A 16,507-nucleotide genomic window follows, 5' to 3' on the forward strand; every position below is an offset into this window, starting at 1 on the left:
TAAGTACTGCATAAAAAGATCTATAATTTCTACTCGGGCACAAAGTACCCATCAGACTAAATGTTAAAATATGTTTAATATAAATCAACAGAGATGTTGAATCTACATATTTAAGATCTCAAAGTTCCATAATAAATATCTCATTTGGTCACTGTCATGCTGTCTGGAGTGGTTCACGACCCTGAGTGCCTACCTCAGGGCAGGCTGTCAGAAAACAGGGCAGAAACCCCAAAATGGTGGTGTGTTCTATAATTAGATTTCACCAATCCAGTAACAAATGTGAATTCCTGGGTCACTATACCAGTCTTACTATGGAGAGACAGACTCTCCAGTCTGTCTTGCCACCCAGACCAACTTGACTTCGTGATAAAAGGTCATTTACACCAAAAATCACACCACATTCAGGTTGCTTCCAGTCCCAGAGACTAATCACTTACCCCAGATCAATTAGTATCCTAGATTTTATACCAAAGACAACGCTGGTAGAAAATTCTATAGTAAACTAACTAAAGGTTTATTAGCTAAGAAAAGGTAATAAGAGTTATTGAGAGATTAAAGCAAATAAAATGTATGTACAGATGAGTCAGCCTATAATTCCAAATGGTAGCAGAGATGTAGTGATCTGCTAGTTTCCCAAAAGTATCTCCTGGTTACCCAGAATAGCTAAGGGAATCTCCATCTCCATGTTCATTTATTCTGCCCTGTTAGTATCCAAACAGCACAGAGATGAAGGATTTTTCCCTGAATCCATACTCATAGTTTTCTTCCCACAGAAAACAAGCTGACATGGTCAATACCCCTGTGGGCTTTTCCTTTGATGGCAGAGAGTGAGAAATACATTTGGAGTCTTTGACCTTCGATCATCACACACAATGACCACTTGCTTTGAAATTAACACTTTTCTGTTAAAGTTCTTCATTGGCATTCCACAAGACTTTTCTCATTTGATGGGTTATTTACCGACAGGGGCATACACTATGTGAACTTTTGCTACAGTATTATAACGGGATCCAGATAAGTGAAAACAATGCAGTACTTAAAACAATGCATTAACATCCCATTAGTTTTCATAAAATTTAAACACCAGATATATTCCTATACATTTAACAATCACTTTGCTCTATACTAATACACAAGTGAATTGGCCTGGCTTCCAGCTATGTGATCTGTAAGCATTCAGTGAGGTCAGGGGCTTTGGCATGAGCTGGCACCTGGTCTGCCCGTGTCACATCCATGTGACCATCTTTCATTTTTTTAAAATCCCTGCAAGGGATTATTGTACTTTACCAATACGTTTAGATTATTTTTCCTTTGGAAAGGAATAAGGCCCTGATCCTGTAAAGACTTAGGTACGTGCTTTATGCACTGTGAGTAGCCCCATTGACTTCTGATGAGAACTTGACTTCAGTGCAAGTAGTCACAGTGCATAATATGCACTTTGAAGGATTGGGGCCTTAGGAAATTGGATTAACTCTCTTTGAGGACACTGAGGTTTTTAATATTGCAAAGAGATGGAGAGATGTCTAATTTCACTATTTATTCTCTTCATGGGAGTTAGTGAAAGCAGCAGCAACAAAAAAAGCTAATCCAACTGTTAAAGGGCCTGTGGCTGCACCCAATAGCTACATTCACCACTTCCTGTGTCGAATCCAGCAAAAGAATAAAAACTGGGGAGCTGGAAAAATCCAGCCTGAAATCTTAGTTTTGATTTTCTTTTTTTATATTTTTTCTGGAAAAGCTCTTACAGAACCACCAGGATTACCGTGACATTTAGCACTAAGAAAACTGCAGGTCTGGAACCACTGTACTATAGCTCCTGTTTTTGTTCACTGTAGGTATTATTCTCTCTGCTCCGTGGCGCATTCTATCTCGGACAGAGCTACCCATACTTAGAAAGTGTTGACAATGCTCGAGGTGCTGCCTATGAAGTGTACAAGGTTATTAGCAAGGTACTTAATGTTGCTTTTCTAGCAGTCTGAAATTTCTGATTTATTTCTCAAAAAAATTCAAAAAGTAAATGAACTCCATAGACTCATGCCACTGAAAACAAAAATAAGATGACATTTTTATTCATATTAAGAAGACACAAGCCTTAACCAAAGCCTTAAATGTGCTTATTGCAAACTTGGGGGAAATTCAGATCTATAGCTCAACTTTACAGATTGGGGCCCTCTTTCCTGTTAGGTTTGTCATTCCCTTATTTATTTATTTATTAGAGGAAGTGGTGAAGAGCTAAGTGAAATGACATTGCTCTTTAAAACACAAGTATATGGAGTAGACATGATTTCAGTTCAACTGCATTTGATTTGGAGATTAACAGTGCTGTTGAAAGCTATGGCAATACTGTTGCTGGGGAAGAGGGATGCCACACTTTCAGTAACTAACTCTTAGAATTTTGTACATCAGTTTGTTATATATCTGCAGTCTCATGTTCATATTAGGCTAGAACAAAGGGCTGAGTTTTGTCTTCTGTTATGGCCATAAATGTCTATTGGTTTCAGTGAGGTTGTGTGGATATAACAAAGTGTGGAATTTTGCCCAGAGAAACTAAATTAACGGTGATCAAACGCTGTGTAACCACCTCTGGAGTTGGTTGTTCCTGACCTATTATAGTAAGCAAGTCTTTAGGGGACTTGCCCCGGACTACAGCAACAATGGTTACAGAGGCTCAGGACTCTGTTTCCCAAATTGCCTAGGACATATTTAAGAACGGCCATACTGGGTCAGACCAAAGGTCCATCTAGCCCAGTATCCTGTCTACCGACAGTGGCCAATGCCAGGTGCCCCAGAGTGAATGAACCTAACAGGTAATGATCAAGTGATCTCTCTCTTGCCATCCATCTCCACCCTCTGACAAACAGTCTAGGGACACCATTCCTTACCCATCCTGGCTAATAGCCATTAATGGACTTAACCTCCATGAATTTATCCAGTTCTCTTTTAGACGCTTTTATAGTCCTAGCCTTCACAACCTCCTCAGGTAAGGAGTTCCACAAGTTCACTGTCCGCTGCATGAAGAAGAACTTCCTTTTATTTGTTTTAAACCTGCTGCCTATTAATTTCAGTTGGTGACCCCTAGTTCTTGTATTATAGGAATAAGTAAATAACTTTTCCTTATCTACTTTCTCCACATCACTCATGATTTTATATACCTCTATCATATGCCCCCTTAGTCTCCTCTTTTCCAAGCTGAAAAGTCCTAGCCTCTTTAATCTCTCCTCATATGGGACCTGTTCCAAACTCCTAATCATTTTAGTTGCCCTTCTCTGAACCCTTTCTAATGCCAGTATATCTTTTTTGAGATGAGGAGACCACATCTGTACGCAGTATTCAAAATGTGGGTGTACCATCGATTTATATAAGGGCAGAGTCTTGGATGGAGATAGAACAAGCTGGAAGCTACTACCAGAACCAATCGGAAACCAGAACTCAGAGACAAAGGGTTTGGTTTTATTTTTGGTTGTGCTGGTCTTGGAGTGGAGCAGAGAGAGCCGAAGAGGTCCCCTTTAATCTTCCCATTCCTACTCAAAGAAATTCTGAACTCTGCCGGTGGTTACTGGGTCATTGAAAAGTGTCAGTCCAACAGAGATCAGCAACCTGGGAAGTGGAGGAGCAATTCCAGGTCAGGCTATTTAGCGCCAGGCTAATTTTCCATTGGACTTCAGACCAGGGAGCCTCAGGATGATGGTATCTTTTTAGGGGTGAAGACTTTGAAATAAATCCCCAGTTTGTTGATTTTGCTTGTGCATTTTAAGCCCACCAACAATTACAGGCTGCATCACTCCTCCAAGAACTAATTCTCAACCCACATTCTGCCTAGGCAGATGTTGGGAGGGAGCTAAGGGATTTGGGCCCATTGTAAATGTTGGGAGATGGATGATTTAAGGTATAGTTGATGTTTTATTATTCTAGTTACTCCTGTTCTTCCCATGTCCCCTATCCCAAAATGCTTTGCAGGGTATACACAAGGATTGCATTTCACTGATATGCAGAATCCTCTGGGGTGAAATTCAGCAACCAATGATCAGTTAAACTGCTATGTAGTGTTCCAGTGTTTCTTTTACTGTCCTAAACAACGTATCCATCAAAAGCCACAACTGTAAAATCACAAAAATGTGTAATACCTTTTCAAAATCTCTCTCTAGCACCGTCTTCTAGATAGCAGTGCCAAGGAAGGATACAGACCAGACAAGCTCAAAGGAGACATTAAATTCAAAAACATCCATTTCTGTTACCCATCTAGACCTGATGTTAAAGTAAGTGTTCTTATTAAATTAATCTTTGCAGTGAAAAGCTGCTGCCATTATCTGTGTGACCAAAAAGAACACTGATATTTTATCAATTTAATGTGTTTTAAAAAAAATGAATTAAAATAAAATGTCCATCCTGTATTCTGGATGTATGGTCTAGTTGAAAGAACATTGGATTCTATTCCCAGCTCTGCCATTGTCCTGCAAAGTAACACTTGGCAAGTCACTTCACCTTTCTCTTCCTCAGTTTCCCCATCTGTAAAATGGGAATAGTAATACTGACCTCCTCTTTAAAGTCCTTTGAGATATATGGATGAAATGTACTATGTGAGAGTGAAATGTTATTATACTAGTTATAAAAATACAACAATAATGCAGGATGAATGTCCTTCCAAAACTAAAGCTCTGTCTTCACCACCATCATCCACCTTTTCTTCATTTTCACCTGCTGGAAAAAGCAAGGGAGAACAAATGGAGCTTACAGCATAACCTGAAGGTGAGTAAATTTGGCCTCTGGTGAATTGAATCAGAAGCAAATTCTTCTTTCAAGCTCCTCACCAAGAATGCCTCACCACCAGCCCTTATGTGGTTAAATCCAGAAAGCTGTTTGTGTCAGTGCTTCAGAAGATCTCAGCTGCTGTGACATCCCATGTGGGGAGAGGTAATCTTGGAGATAGCCAGGACTCAACCTATTTTAAGGTCTATTGGTTAAAGCCATTATTCTATATCACTCCTGACAATGAAATGGAAGCCAGTGCAGATCAGAGCATGGAGGTAAGATTCTCCCTACAGATAAGAAACAGACTGCCATACTCTCCACCAGCTGAAGTTTGTGAGGGGAGTCATCTTGTTGTACAGTCTCATGTATGGTACTTTGCAGTAATACTTCTTTCTGGATTGACATCTGTACCAGAATTGAAAGTTCAGAACCTTCTGGCTAAGTGTAAAAGACAAACAAAATGCTATTAGCTATTACTACTTCCTGCGTCCAAAAGCAGCTGTGGATCCAACAGGTTACAAACTCACTTGAGTGTGCTGCTGTTAGCTGTGCCAGTTCTTCGGATGGGTTCCTCCAACCTACAAGCATAAACTCGGTCATCTCTGAGGTGAGTCATAGCTGACTTGCCTGCATCAAACCCACCCTGTAACTTGCTGGCTAAGCCAGTCATCTTCTCCCAGCTGGGTCTCATGAAACAGAGACCTAGAGCTATGTTATCTGAATACTGAAGACAGTGTAGTCTGTACTTTCTCACGGTCTTCCCCTAATGGTCTTGCATAGAGATTTGAGCAGGAGGGTGACAAGACAGAATCCCACATCACTCTACACAAGAGAAATCCGGGGCTGGATGAGCCACTCTTTGGGCCTGTGGCTGGAATGGGATGGAGCCATTCAAGAATGATTCCATCCATCCCTTCCAGAGTTCACCCTGTGTCAGCAGTGGGTCATTATCAATGGTATCAGAGGTAGCTGGCAAAGCTAAAAGAATCATCCTGGATATCTGGTTCTCATCAATCACCAGCCAAAGACGATCAACATAGAAGATCAAGGCAATCTCCATTTCATACCTAAATTTGGAATGAACCGGGTCACAGAGAGCTGAAGATTCTAGTTATTGTCAGCGTTACCTTGACATGCCCTTTCCTGCCTTACCTAAAAAGGGAGGTTAGAGATGGGATGGTCGTGATGAGAAATGATGTTAAAGGGGTGGCGAATGATGCTCTTGTTTGGTCAAGCAAACACCAAAGCTTATCTGCTATTAGCTTACTGGAAAACTGGAGCTCTTCTGGTATAGTATAAGGAGACGAGAACAATATTACTGTTGTTTTTATCTTTTATTGCAAAAAAAATGTGTAGTCATAAATCAGCCTAAATATAAATATACATAAGAGTTCCCATAGGAGACAAATATTTTGGCCACTAATAATATTAGACATTTATCAAATTGGATAAACAGACTGAGGTAAAATGTTCCTAAATGTGAACATAGCATCAAAAGTGTCATTACTCCATAATTAGTACCTCCCTAGTAAATTCTAGAGATTGCCGAACCCTGACTCTTCATTCCATTGGGGATATTAAAACACCCACTTTGTTTTCAGAGCCAAAGGTTTTTTCTTAGGGCAGTCTTTATAGAGTAAGAATAGAATAGAGCAAGATTGTTATTAGTAATAAAACCTTTTTCTTGTCATCTTCAAAGAGCTTTCCAACCAGGATTAGAACAAAGGACTGAAGGCAGGCCTTTGAGTTCAATACACTGTTAGACCAGACATCTCATTATTGGCTTGATCATGATGCCAAGCATCTTAATAGATCTTTTTCTAAACAAACCATTTATTTAAGTAGCTCTATATTTACTGGACTAACATATAAAGATTATATTTCCAGATTCTCAAGGGCCTGAACCTGAAAGTTCAATCGGGGAAGACCATCGCTCTGGTTGGTTCCAGTGGCTGTGGCAAAAGTACTGCTATTCAGCTGCTACAGAGATTCTATGATCCAGTCCAAGGAGAGGTTAGTTTGCGTGAACTGTCGATATTCCTGGCTACTAGAATGAAGATTAGGATGACTAGATTACACCTATACTTTAAAAGGACATTACACAAAATTGGATTCTTAAAAGAACAAAAGATACGTAGCATCCAATGAAATTCTGAAACTGATTTTTCATTACTTGTATGCCATGATGATGAGAATATTGTAAAAACCTAGATAGGATTTACTGATATTAAGGGAAGTCAAAATTTGGATTTAAATATTTGAGGATATTGTTATGCTATACAAAGCACACGGGATCTTTTCAGGGAGAAAAGGCAAATATGCTGCATTTATTGAAAATACAACAGTTAGCATATGCTTTTTAGTCACACACACACACACACACACACACACACACACACACACACACACACACACACACTCTCTCTCTCTCTCTCTCTCTCTCTCTCTCTCTCTCTCTCTCTTCCCCCCCCCCCCCCCCCTGCCACTTACGTTGATAGTTACCAGTTAGTTGTAGCTCGAGTCAATCTAATGGCCAGTTAGATTGAGCACGAGTGTGGAGCTGGGCTTAGTCGATCACGATCCGATGCTCCGAGGCTTTTCAGGACTGAACCCAGAGTTCCATGACAAAACATCCCAGCTTTATAGCTGTAAATTCCCATTTGAGTCCATGAATTTTGCAATGTCATCCTGTCCTTAAGTGGTGTTAATCTTGGTTTTCTGCTGTTATCATTTGATGGTTATTGTCGGGCTTCCCATCCTTATCTCCTATTTGTTGTCTCACCTTCAGTGGTGCCTACCTCACCTTTGAGGTCGTCAATACTATTAACATGTTTAGCATCAGATACAATGGATGTTTACTGATTGTCTCCTGGTCTTTCCAAGTCTCTCACTTTTTCTTGACCATCTGGACATTTGTGATAGCTTTCACACCTTATCTTTTCCTGATGCATGCATTCCTCATTCACACAAACAATCTCTTACAGAAACCTTCAAAGGTATAGAGACAGCAGTATTTTATATTCAGCAGAATACATTGTAAATCAAGCCTTGCTAAATCTTATAACTAAAACAATTCACATTGGGGCTTTAGGCCCTCAACATTCCTCTAATCTCCTTAACATAGATACAATACAAGATCCTGTCTCTTTACATACTAAAACCTTAAAACAAAGAAATGTATATTTAACTAGAGTGCCTAATTTGTAATACATATAGGAAACCATAGTAGACATTATAACTTATCCTAAAACAAAAGGGTGACCATAATCAATCATAAGGATTGTTCTGGACTGTCATTCCTTTCTGCTATTCAAAAAGGGTGGCTGGCAGGATGAAATCAAATCATACATTAATTCTCAAAGTACAATTATAAAACACTGCTCCGACAATATCCTTTTTGTTTATCCTGCTCCTTCCATTCTTCTAATCTGAGGTGATCGTGAAGATATATTTTTAATTTTTCCTGGTCATTTTGTTTAAATGTTATTGCTTTATTCCATGTGAGAAGCTGCTAAACAAATACTTAAGTCAATTATTATATCATTATTATTCTACCATTATAACAACTAATTATTTTAAACATAATACATTTCCTCAAACTCTTCATTTATGCCTTTCCACTCAGATTACCTTAGATGGACGAGATATTCGGACACTTAATATAAAGTGGCTAAGAGAACATATTGGCCTTGTAAGCCAGGAGCCTATTTTGTTTGCTACAACCATAGCTGACAACATTCGCTGTGGCAGAGAGGGTATTACTGATTATGAAATTGAGAAAGCAGCTAAAAAAGCCAATGCTTTTGATTTTATATCCAGACTGCCTGAGGTGAGTTCATGTACTTTTGAGCACCCTATAACTATGACGGATTCTTTGCTCTCTCTCTCTCTCTCTCTCGGTTCTTCTGAATTTTTGTGGCCCAAATTCTCTGCTGGTGCAAATAGATGGTGCTTCACTAGCTTTTCACTAATGTTTTGTCATTTATTCCAATTGACAATTTAGCCCACAATGTTCTTAATTTACAATACTAACTGTATGTCACGTGGCAACATGTTTTTAATAGGGTGGATAAGGAATTTCTATGGACAATGAGAGATTTTTTTTTACCAAAAACACTGAATGTAATTGGCCAAGACAGTTCTTTTAGAAGTAATTATTCTTAAAGTGTTTATTGGAGCATCCATCATAAAACTTTTTAAAAGAGGGAATTTCTGTTTGTGATGTTAACAGGATGATAGGATTGGGGGTGTAAAAGGATTTCAACTGACCCCTTCTGCAATCTCTGTGCTCCTCTTGTTTTCTCAGAAATTTAACACCATGGTGGGGGAAAGGGGAGCTCAGCTGAGTGGAGGGCAGAAACAGCGAATTGCTATTGCCCGTGCCCTGGCAAGGAATCCCAGGATTCTGCTGCTGGATGAAGCCACGTCTGCTCTGGACACTCAGAGTGAATCTATTGTGCAAGCAGCTCTTGATAAGGTAGGAATCCTATAGCTAGAGTTATCAATCAGTATTAAGAAGCACAACAACCGTATGGCAAGCATGACATTAAAGGCTATAGCATGTCATCCGTTTTTAAGCACAGCTCTCCACTGGTTTCAAGGAGGGCATTGAAATCAATAGGGATGCATGCCCAAATTTTGGTGTCAGGATATGACCCTGTAATATTTAATCAAAACTCCATTAAGCAATCTCGGGTTGCCACCCCTGAGGCCCCTCCCCCTCTTCCACCTCTTTCCCAGAGGCCCTGCCTCCATTACTCGCTCCTCTCCCCACGCCCCCCTCCCCCATTGCTCGCTGTACCATCTCAAGGAGCTTGCCTGCAGGTAGGAGGTGGCCCGGGTGAGCAGAGGTTGGTGCGCGTTAATGACCTGGCACTCTCCCTGCCCTGCAGTAACTGAGCTTTTGGTTCAGGTGCCATAGGGTTGCCAGGTCACCGAAAGCTGGGCACCTGGAAACCCTAAATCGCACCTGTACACGGAAGCCAAAAGCCAGACTGTCCGGATAAAACCCAGACAGGTGGCAACCCTAAAGCAATCACAGGCTCTGTTTCTGTTAGCGTCATTCCTGATTGCCAGGATATTTGCATGTGGACAGAAGTCTTCTTCTTTAATGCTGGCCTCCACCACATCCTGCCTCACATCACAATTGCTTGCCTGGTGGTAAACTGTGAATGTGGCATCAGGAATTTAACTCCTACATTATCAAAGCAAGGTGCCAGCATTGTATGGATTTCTACAGGGCAATAATAAAAATACATTGTGCTTATCCAGCACTGTCTCTTCTCCAATCACTAAACAGATGTTTTAATAATCTTCATAACACTGCTGGGACCTAGGAATTATTTTCTCCATTTTGCAAATGAGGAAACTGATGTGTATTTGTATATAACCAGTGGTGTATCCTAAAAATCAGCTCTATTAAAAAAGCCGGCCTCCCATTAGTACTCAGTGATAGTAAACACAGAATAGCATAAGTTCTATGCATGGCTCAAGGGCACTATATGGCCCCCAGCATTTATCTGCAATTAATTTTAAGTCTATGGGCTTAAATTCTGCCTTCACTTATACTCATCTGACCACAGTGATATCCGTTAGGTTTGCAACCCTCCAGGATTGGCTTGGAGTCTCCCAGAATCGGCATCGATCTCCCAGTGACCATTGGAAGCAATCCAGGAGATTTTAATAGGATATTTTAAGAAAATGACATTGTCGTGTTGGGGAAAAAAATCTCCTGGAATAGCTTCAGTCAGAGTTGGCAACCCTAATATCAACGGTAGTGCACGGTGTAATTGAGGGTAGTATTTGGGTACTGAGCCCTTATATTCTGCATAGATAATATCATTATTTATACTGAATTACACACACACACACTACATGAAAAGACCATTAAGATTCCAAAGTCAAGCACTCAAAATTTAGGGAATGACAGAATTAAAGTTGCTTGGTGAGCATTAATAAACCCTTGTGTGTCTGCATTAGGGGACAGTCTTCGGTTACATGATCACTGTAGCAGGGTGGACACCCGCTCCTGCCCTGAGGGGCTTAAAACAGCCCTAGGAAAGGGCTGTGGGAGGAGAAAGCAGCCACTGGGCTGATTGGGGGAAGCAGGCAGAGCTGCAGCCACACCCCAAACAGAGCCCAGCTGACCCCTATAAGAGGCTGTGAGCGAGGAGTCCAGGCAGTCTCTCTCTGCCTTCAGAGAGAGAAGGGCCTGGCTGCTGGGAAGCTCATGTTGCCTAGAGTGAGGCAGGGCTGGGGAAAGGCCAGAGGGGCTGGGGAGCTCAAAGCTGGCAACTCCCCAGGCTGCAGGGCGTTATCCAAGGCCCCAGAGAGGCACTGGGTTGCAGAGAGAGGCAGCAGGTCCAGACCCAACCTTGCTTATGAGGAGTGGCTTACACTGCAGTCTGCCCCAGGGCGCGGGGGCTAGTTGGTGACTGGCAGTAGCCTACAACTGAGGTGAAGTAGGGATAGGGGATGGGGGTTCCCTGGGGAGGGGAGACCCTGAGAGAGAGAGAGAGAGAGAGATGAAAGGGGCACTGGAGTCCAAGGAGGGACATGGAGCCAAATGGCAGCGGGACACCGGCCAGCAGAGGGTGCTCGAGAGGCTGGATGAGCTAGAAGAGACAGCAGGAGGCGCCGCAGGGGTGAGTCCCATTGCTACAATCACATACTATTTCTTCCACAGGCCCCCTGCTTCATTCAGTGCACAGGATGGTGCTATTCAACATTCAGTGCTAGTCAATATTTCTTTTTATCCTCAGCATTCAATGTATGCCCCCATGCCATTCAAACCCTGCTCTGAAAGCAAAATTATTAACTTCCTCATGGGCTTTTCTATACCTCTCATCACTCTAGTATCTGAGTGCTTCATAAACACTAATGAATTTATCTTCACAACACCCCCGACAGGTAAGGTGGTAGTATTACTCCCATATTACAGAAGAGGAACTGAGACACAGAGATGTTAATGTTGAAAGTGCATACTACTTTTGGGTGCATGATCTGCCATGCCCAGGACTCAAAATTTCAGAGAATTGTGCATTATACAGCGCTATATATGTTAAAAGCACATCTCCCATTGACTTCAGTTGCAGCCGTGAATGCTCAGCACTTCTGCAAATCAGACCCCACTGCCTCAAGTCAGGCATCCAGAAAATGAGGACTACACTAGGGTTACCATTCGTCCGGATTCCCCCGGACGTGTCCGGCTTTTTAAGCTAAAAATAGCGTCTGGGGGGAATTTGTAAATGTCCGGACTTCCCCCCCCATGCAGAGCACGCGCGGCTAACAGTGCAGCCGGCCGAATGGTGCCACTTACATGGGGCTCCGACACTCAGCCAGAGAGGGCTCCTCCTCCTCCCCCCTGCAGCAGAAATCACTCCCTCCCTCCCTGCATCGCAGATCGGCTCTGGCAGTCTGGAGCTCCTCCCCCACTGCTGCCCAGCGGCTCAGGCAGTTCCTGAGCAACTTCACCGAGACATTAGGCGAAGAAAGGCCAACAACAGGGGGGCCAGGGAGGTTTTGGAGGGGGCAGTCAAGAGATGGGGGGGTCGGGAATTTGGGAGGGACTTTCTGGGGGTGTGGATAAGGTTTTGGGTAGTCAGGGTACAGGTAGGGGGTAGGGTCCTGGGGGGCATTTGGGGGAGGGTCTTAGGAGGGGGCAGTCAAGGGACAAGAGGCAGGGAGGCTTAATGGCTCTCCATGCGTCTCTGGACCCTCTCAGCTGTCGGGCTTGGACGGAAACATTGCCTGAGGGTAGTGAGAGAATGGGTTATCAGTGAGGTGGGGGTGGGCGTGAGCCCGGTCAATAGGGGCAACCCCTACCAAGATCTGAGCCTTTTCTCACACGCCCGTTAGAGCTCGACATTATGCTGTTTGGGACCCCTCTTTGAGGAAAGCCTCTGGATTGCAAGTCCAACCGCTACCTCCTCGTGGTGAGAGTCGGTAACTGGCTTGGATAGCCAGGCGGATTGCGGAGGACGAACCCACATCCCACATTCAGTGGGGTGTGGGACGGGGTTGGGCAGCCCCATATGGTGCCACATGGATGCCCCCCTGGTAAGGGTAGCCTCCCCCAGGTACGGGTTGACTCCCCCTGGTAAGGGTTAGATTCCCCCTGGTAAGGGTAGTCTCCCCCAGGCACGGGTTAGTTTCCCCCTGGAAAGGGTTAGTTTCCCCCTGAGAAGGGTAAATCTTTTAGCTATGGAAAAAAGTAATTTATATTTTTATACCGGATTGGCGCTGGACCGGGTTAATAACGCCCCCGCTGTTGGCTTTGATGCCCCGGCTGACAGTGTTAAATATATTAGGGGTGTGATCAGGGTCGCTGGACCAATGGATAAAATGGTGTGGACTATAATGAAGTCTCATGAGAATGAGAGTGAGAATCAAGTCCTCCCAGTGGAGCATGGAGAGGAGGTAGAGGAGAATGTTTGTGATGATCATGGTGAGGAGATTTTATCTATCTTACCGATGGTTTTTACAAGGGACACTTTTAATGATTTAACTATGGACAGTTTTAATCCAGATTTTAAGTATTTAAGTACATTTGATGATCCATATGTTAGGGAATCAAGTACTGATTTTAATAGGGATCGTAATAAGGATCTTAACAGTATTGGTAGTAATATAAATATATTAGAAAGTAGTTCGTGGAAGGATGGGGTTTTTTATTTAGAGTATCCCGTTGATAGTTTTAATTGTCCAATATGTCCCCAGATATTACCAACATTTGGTAAATGGGCCAAACACATTAATGTGGTTCATAAAAGTAAAGCCATACGAGTTGTATGTAGTAAATGTGGAAAATCTTCTCAATATCATAATATAGCTTGCCACTACCCCAAGTGCATACCCAAGAAGGCGGATACCCCAATGAAGAGCCATACATGCTCGGTCTGTGGGCTTGGTTTTCATACTAGATCTGGATTGAGCCAACACTGTAGACATAGACACCCTGCTGTGAGGAATGAGCAAAGAAAAGAAGATATGGCTGCTAAAAGTAAGATCAAAGAGGGATCGACTAGACCTCGTATATGGACTAAAGATGAGGTTGCGCAGCTTATACAGTTGGAAAGGAAATATATTGGGAAAAGGAATATAAATAAATGTATTGAGAGCGAGATGAGGACCAAAACGAATAAACAAATATCAGATAAAAGACGAGAATTAGCAAAGAAGAAGTTAGTGGTAACAGGAGATAGGGAGGAAGTGACTGAGGTAGAGGACATTAGAGTAAATATATTAGAAATTCCGCCCCCAAGAGAGAGGATTTTCCCACTAAAAGGACATCCAGAAGTGGATTTAGTGGAGAAAATATGTAAACGGGGAAAACAAAGTAGGGAGGGAAGAGATATAATAAATAGTTTAGGGGAAATTGAAGGATTATTAAAGGAGGATTTAACAAAAGCTCTCGGATGGGCAATGTTGGAAAAATTATGTTATTCATTAGTAGAGGGACAGGACCCTAGAAATGAAAGTCAAATAGAGTTGAGGAATAAAGGAAAAGGGAAGATTAGAAAGGAGGGGAGAAGGAAGCAATTTAATGCAATTAGGAGATATGCTACAAAGAAAGCTAAGTATAAATTCTATCAACAATTATTTGATAAGGATAGAAGAAGATTGACTCGCATTATAATGGGAGAGCCAGATAAGGCTAAGTGTGCTATCCCTATGAAAGAAATTGAGGAATACTATGTAAATATTTTGGGAACAATTGGACATGGTAATATGATAGGGTGGCCATCATCCACAGAGAATGCGGATAATGATATATTAATGAGTCCGATCTCTGTGGATGAGATTAGAATAGCTTTAACAGAAATAAGAAAAGATAGTGCTCCTGGCCCAGATAAAGTAAAAGTGAGCAATTTGTGGGATATTTTTAATTTAGACTCCTTAATACTTACAAAAATTTTTAATATATGGTTTCTAAATAGACAGGTACCAGATGAATTTAAGAAAAATAGAACGATTTTAATACCAAAGACACAAGATGAGGAGGAAATGAAGAAGTTAACATCTTGGAGACCATTGACAATTGGGTCAGTTTGGATTAGAATCTATACCAAAATATTAGCAAAAAGACTGGTGGAAACAGTTAAGATATGTAGTAGACAAAAAGGGTTTATATCCGCCCCTGGGTGTGAGGAAAATATTGCTATATTAGATAATTTGATTAAAGGGGCTAAACGAAATGGGAATGAAATTGCAATAGTGTTTGTAGATCTGGCTAAAGCATTTGATTCTGTGGGACACGGACATATAATAGCCAGGTTGAGAAGATTTGGTATAGATGAACATTTTATAGATATTATTAGGGACCTTTATGATAATTGCACAACTAGGGTATGGGTGGGTGATGAAGCTACTGAGTCTATTTTAATTAGGAGGGGGGTCAAGCAGGGTGACCCGTTGTCCCCAATTTTGTTTAATATTGCTATGGATCCCCTTTTAACTAGATTAGAAGTAGAAGGAAGTGGTTTTTATGTTAAGGGTAATAGTGTCACGTCATTGGCTTTTGCCGATGATGTGGCAATTTTAAGTAGCTCATATAAAGGAATGATCAAAAATTTGGGTATCTTAGAGGAGTTTTGTAAAAATACTAATCTCTCTGTTAATGTGAAGAAAACGAAAGGCTTTCATATTTTAACTAAACATAAAACCTATGTAGTTAATCCTAAGGATAATTGGCAGATAGGGTCAGAGAAGATTGAATATGTTCAACCAGGGGATTTTGAAAAATATTTAGGGGCTAGAATAGATCCCTGGATAGGTGTAGGGGGACCGGTACTTAAAGAAAAATTGAAAGATTGGAGTGAGAATTTAATTAAGGCCCCATTAAAACCGGCCCAAAAAATATTAATTTTACAGACATACATCTTACCGAAGCTATTTTATAATCTTCTTTTAATAGAACCCCCTTTTAATCTTTTAGACGATCTTGATGTGTTAGTTAGAAAAATAGTTAAAGAGATTTTACATTTACCTCAGTGTACCACAGATGGGATATTTTATTCTAGAGGTAGGGATGGTGGTTTAGCTCTCACTAAGTTTAGTGTGCAAATCCCAAATATGTTAATTCGTAAATGGAGGAGACATATTGTCTAGAGAGATGATTGGATGGACCTATCTTATCTATATGCAGGAGAAAATCTTGTGGATAAAATATTGTCATTTAGTGCAGTAACATCTCATCCCAAGAAATGGAGGGAAGAGGAATTTTTAAGATGGTCGGAACTGAGATGTCAGGGAATAGGGATAAAATATTTTAAAAATGATTTAATTAGTAATTCGATTTTTAGAAACTCTAGTAAAGTTAAATCGTCAGCGTATATCGCAGCATTGCAGCTTAGGGCAAATATTTATCCTACTAGGGAGACATTAGCAAGAGGAAGAGGAGGTGTGAATGCTCTTTGTAGATGGTGCGGTAAAGTGCGGGAGACTGTTCCCCATATCTCAGGACAATGTTATAAGACTAAGAATGCTAGGATAAAAAGGCATAATAGAGTAGTGTCTGCAGTTGTAGATAAGGTTGGTAAATTAGGGTGGAAGGCAATGATAGAGCCCCATTTGAGAAATAGTAAGGGTGAGTTAAGAAAGCCGGATATTATATTTATAAAAGGAGATACAGCAGTGGTGGTTGATGTTACAGTGCGATGGGAGGATAATGCCGGAAGTTTGGAACAAGCCCACAGTGAGAAGGTGGCTTATTATCTTGAGTTAGAGGAAGAAATTAAAAACTTAACGGGAGGTAAAA

General features: G+C 41.4%; 1 protein-coding gene across 9 annotated transcripts in view; it reads left to right on the forward strand.

Moving 5' to 3' along the window:
• LOC135981325 (ATP-dependent translocase ABCB1-like) overlaps window positions 1–16,507 on the forward strand; it is a 67,408-nt gene that overhangs the window by 20,828 nt on the left and 30,073 nt on the right. For all 9 annotated transcript variants that reach the window (XM_065583303.1, XM_065583308.1, XM_065583310.1 and 6 more), the window contains 5 exons: window positions 1,836–1,949; window positions 4,146–4,256; window positions 6,637–6,762; window positions 8,375–8,578; window positions 9,056–9,226. In XM_065583303.1, coding sequence (XP_065439375.1) covers window positions 1,836–1,949; window positions 4,146–4,256; window positions 6,637–6,762; window positions 8,375–8,578; window positions 9,056–9,226 — 726 coding nt within the window. The remainder of the gene's footprint in view (window positions 1–1,835; window positions 1,950–4,145; window positions 4,257–6,636; window positions 6,763–8,374; window positions 8,579–9,055; window positions 9,227–16,507) is intronic.

The sequence above is a fragment of the Chrysemys picta genome, chromosome 2, assembly GCF_011386835.1.
Source record: "Chrysemys picta bellii isolate R12L10 chromosome 2, ASM1138683v2, whole genome shotgun sequence".
Taxonomy (NCBI): Eukaryota; Metazoa; Chordata; order Testudines; family Emydidae; genus Chrysemys; species Chrysemys picta.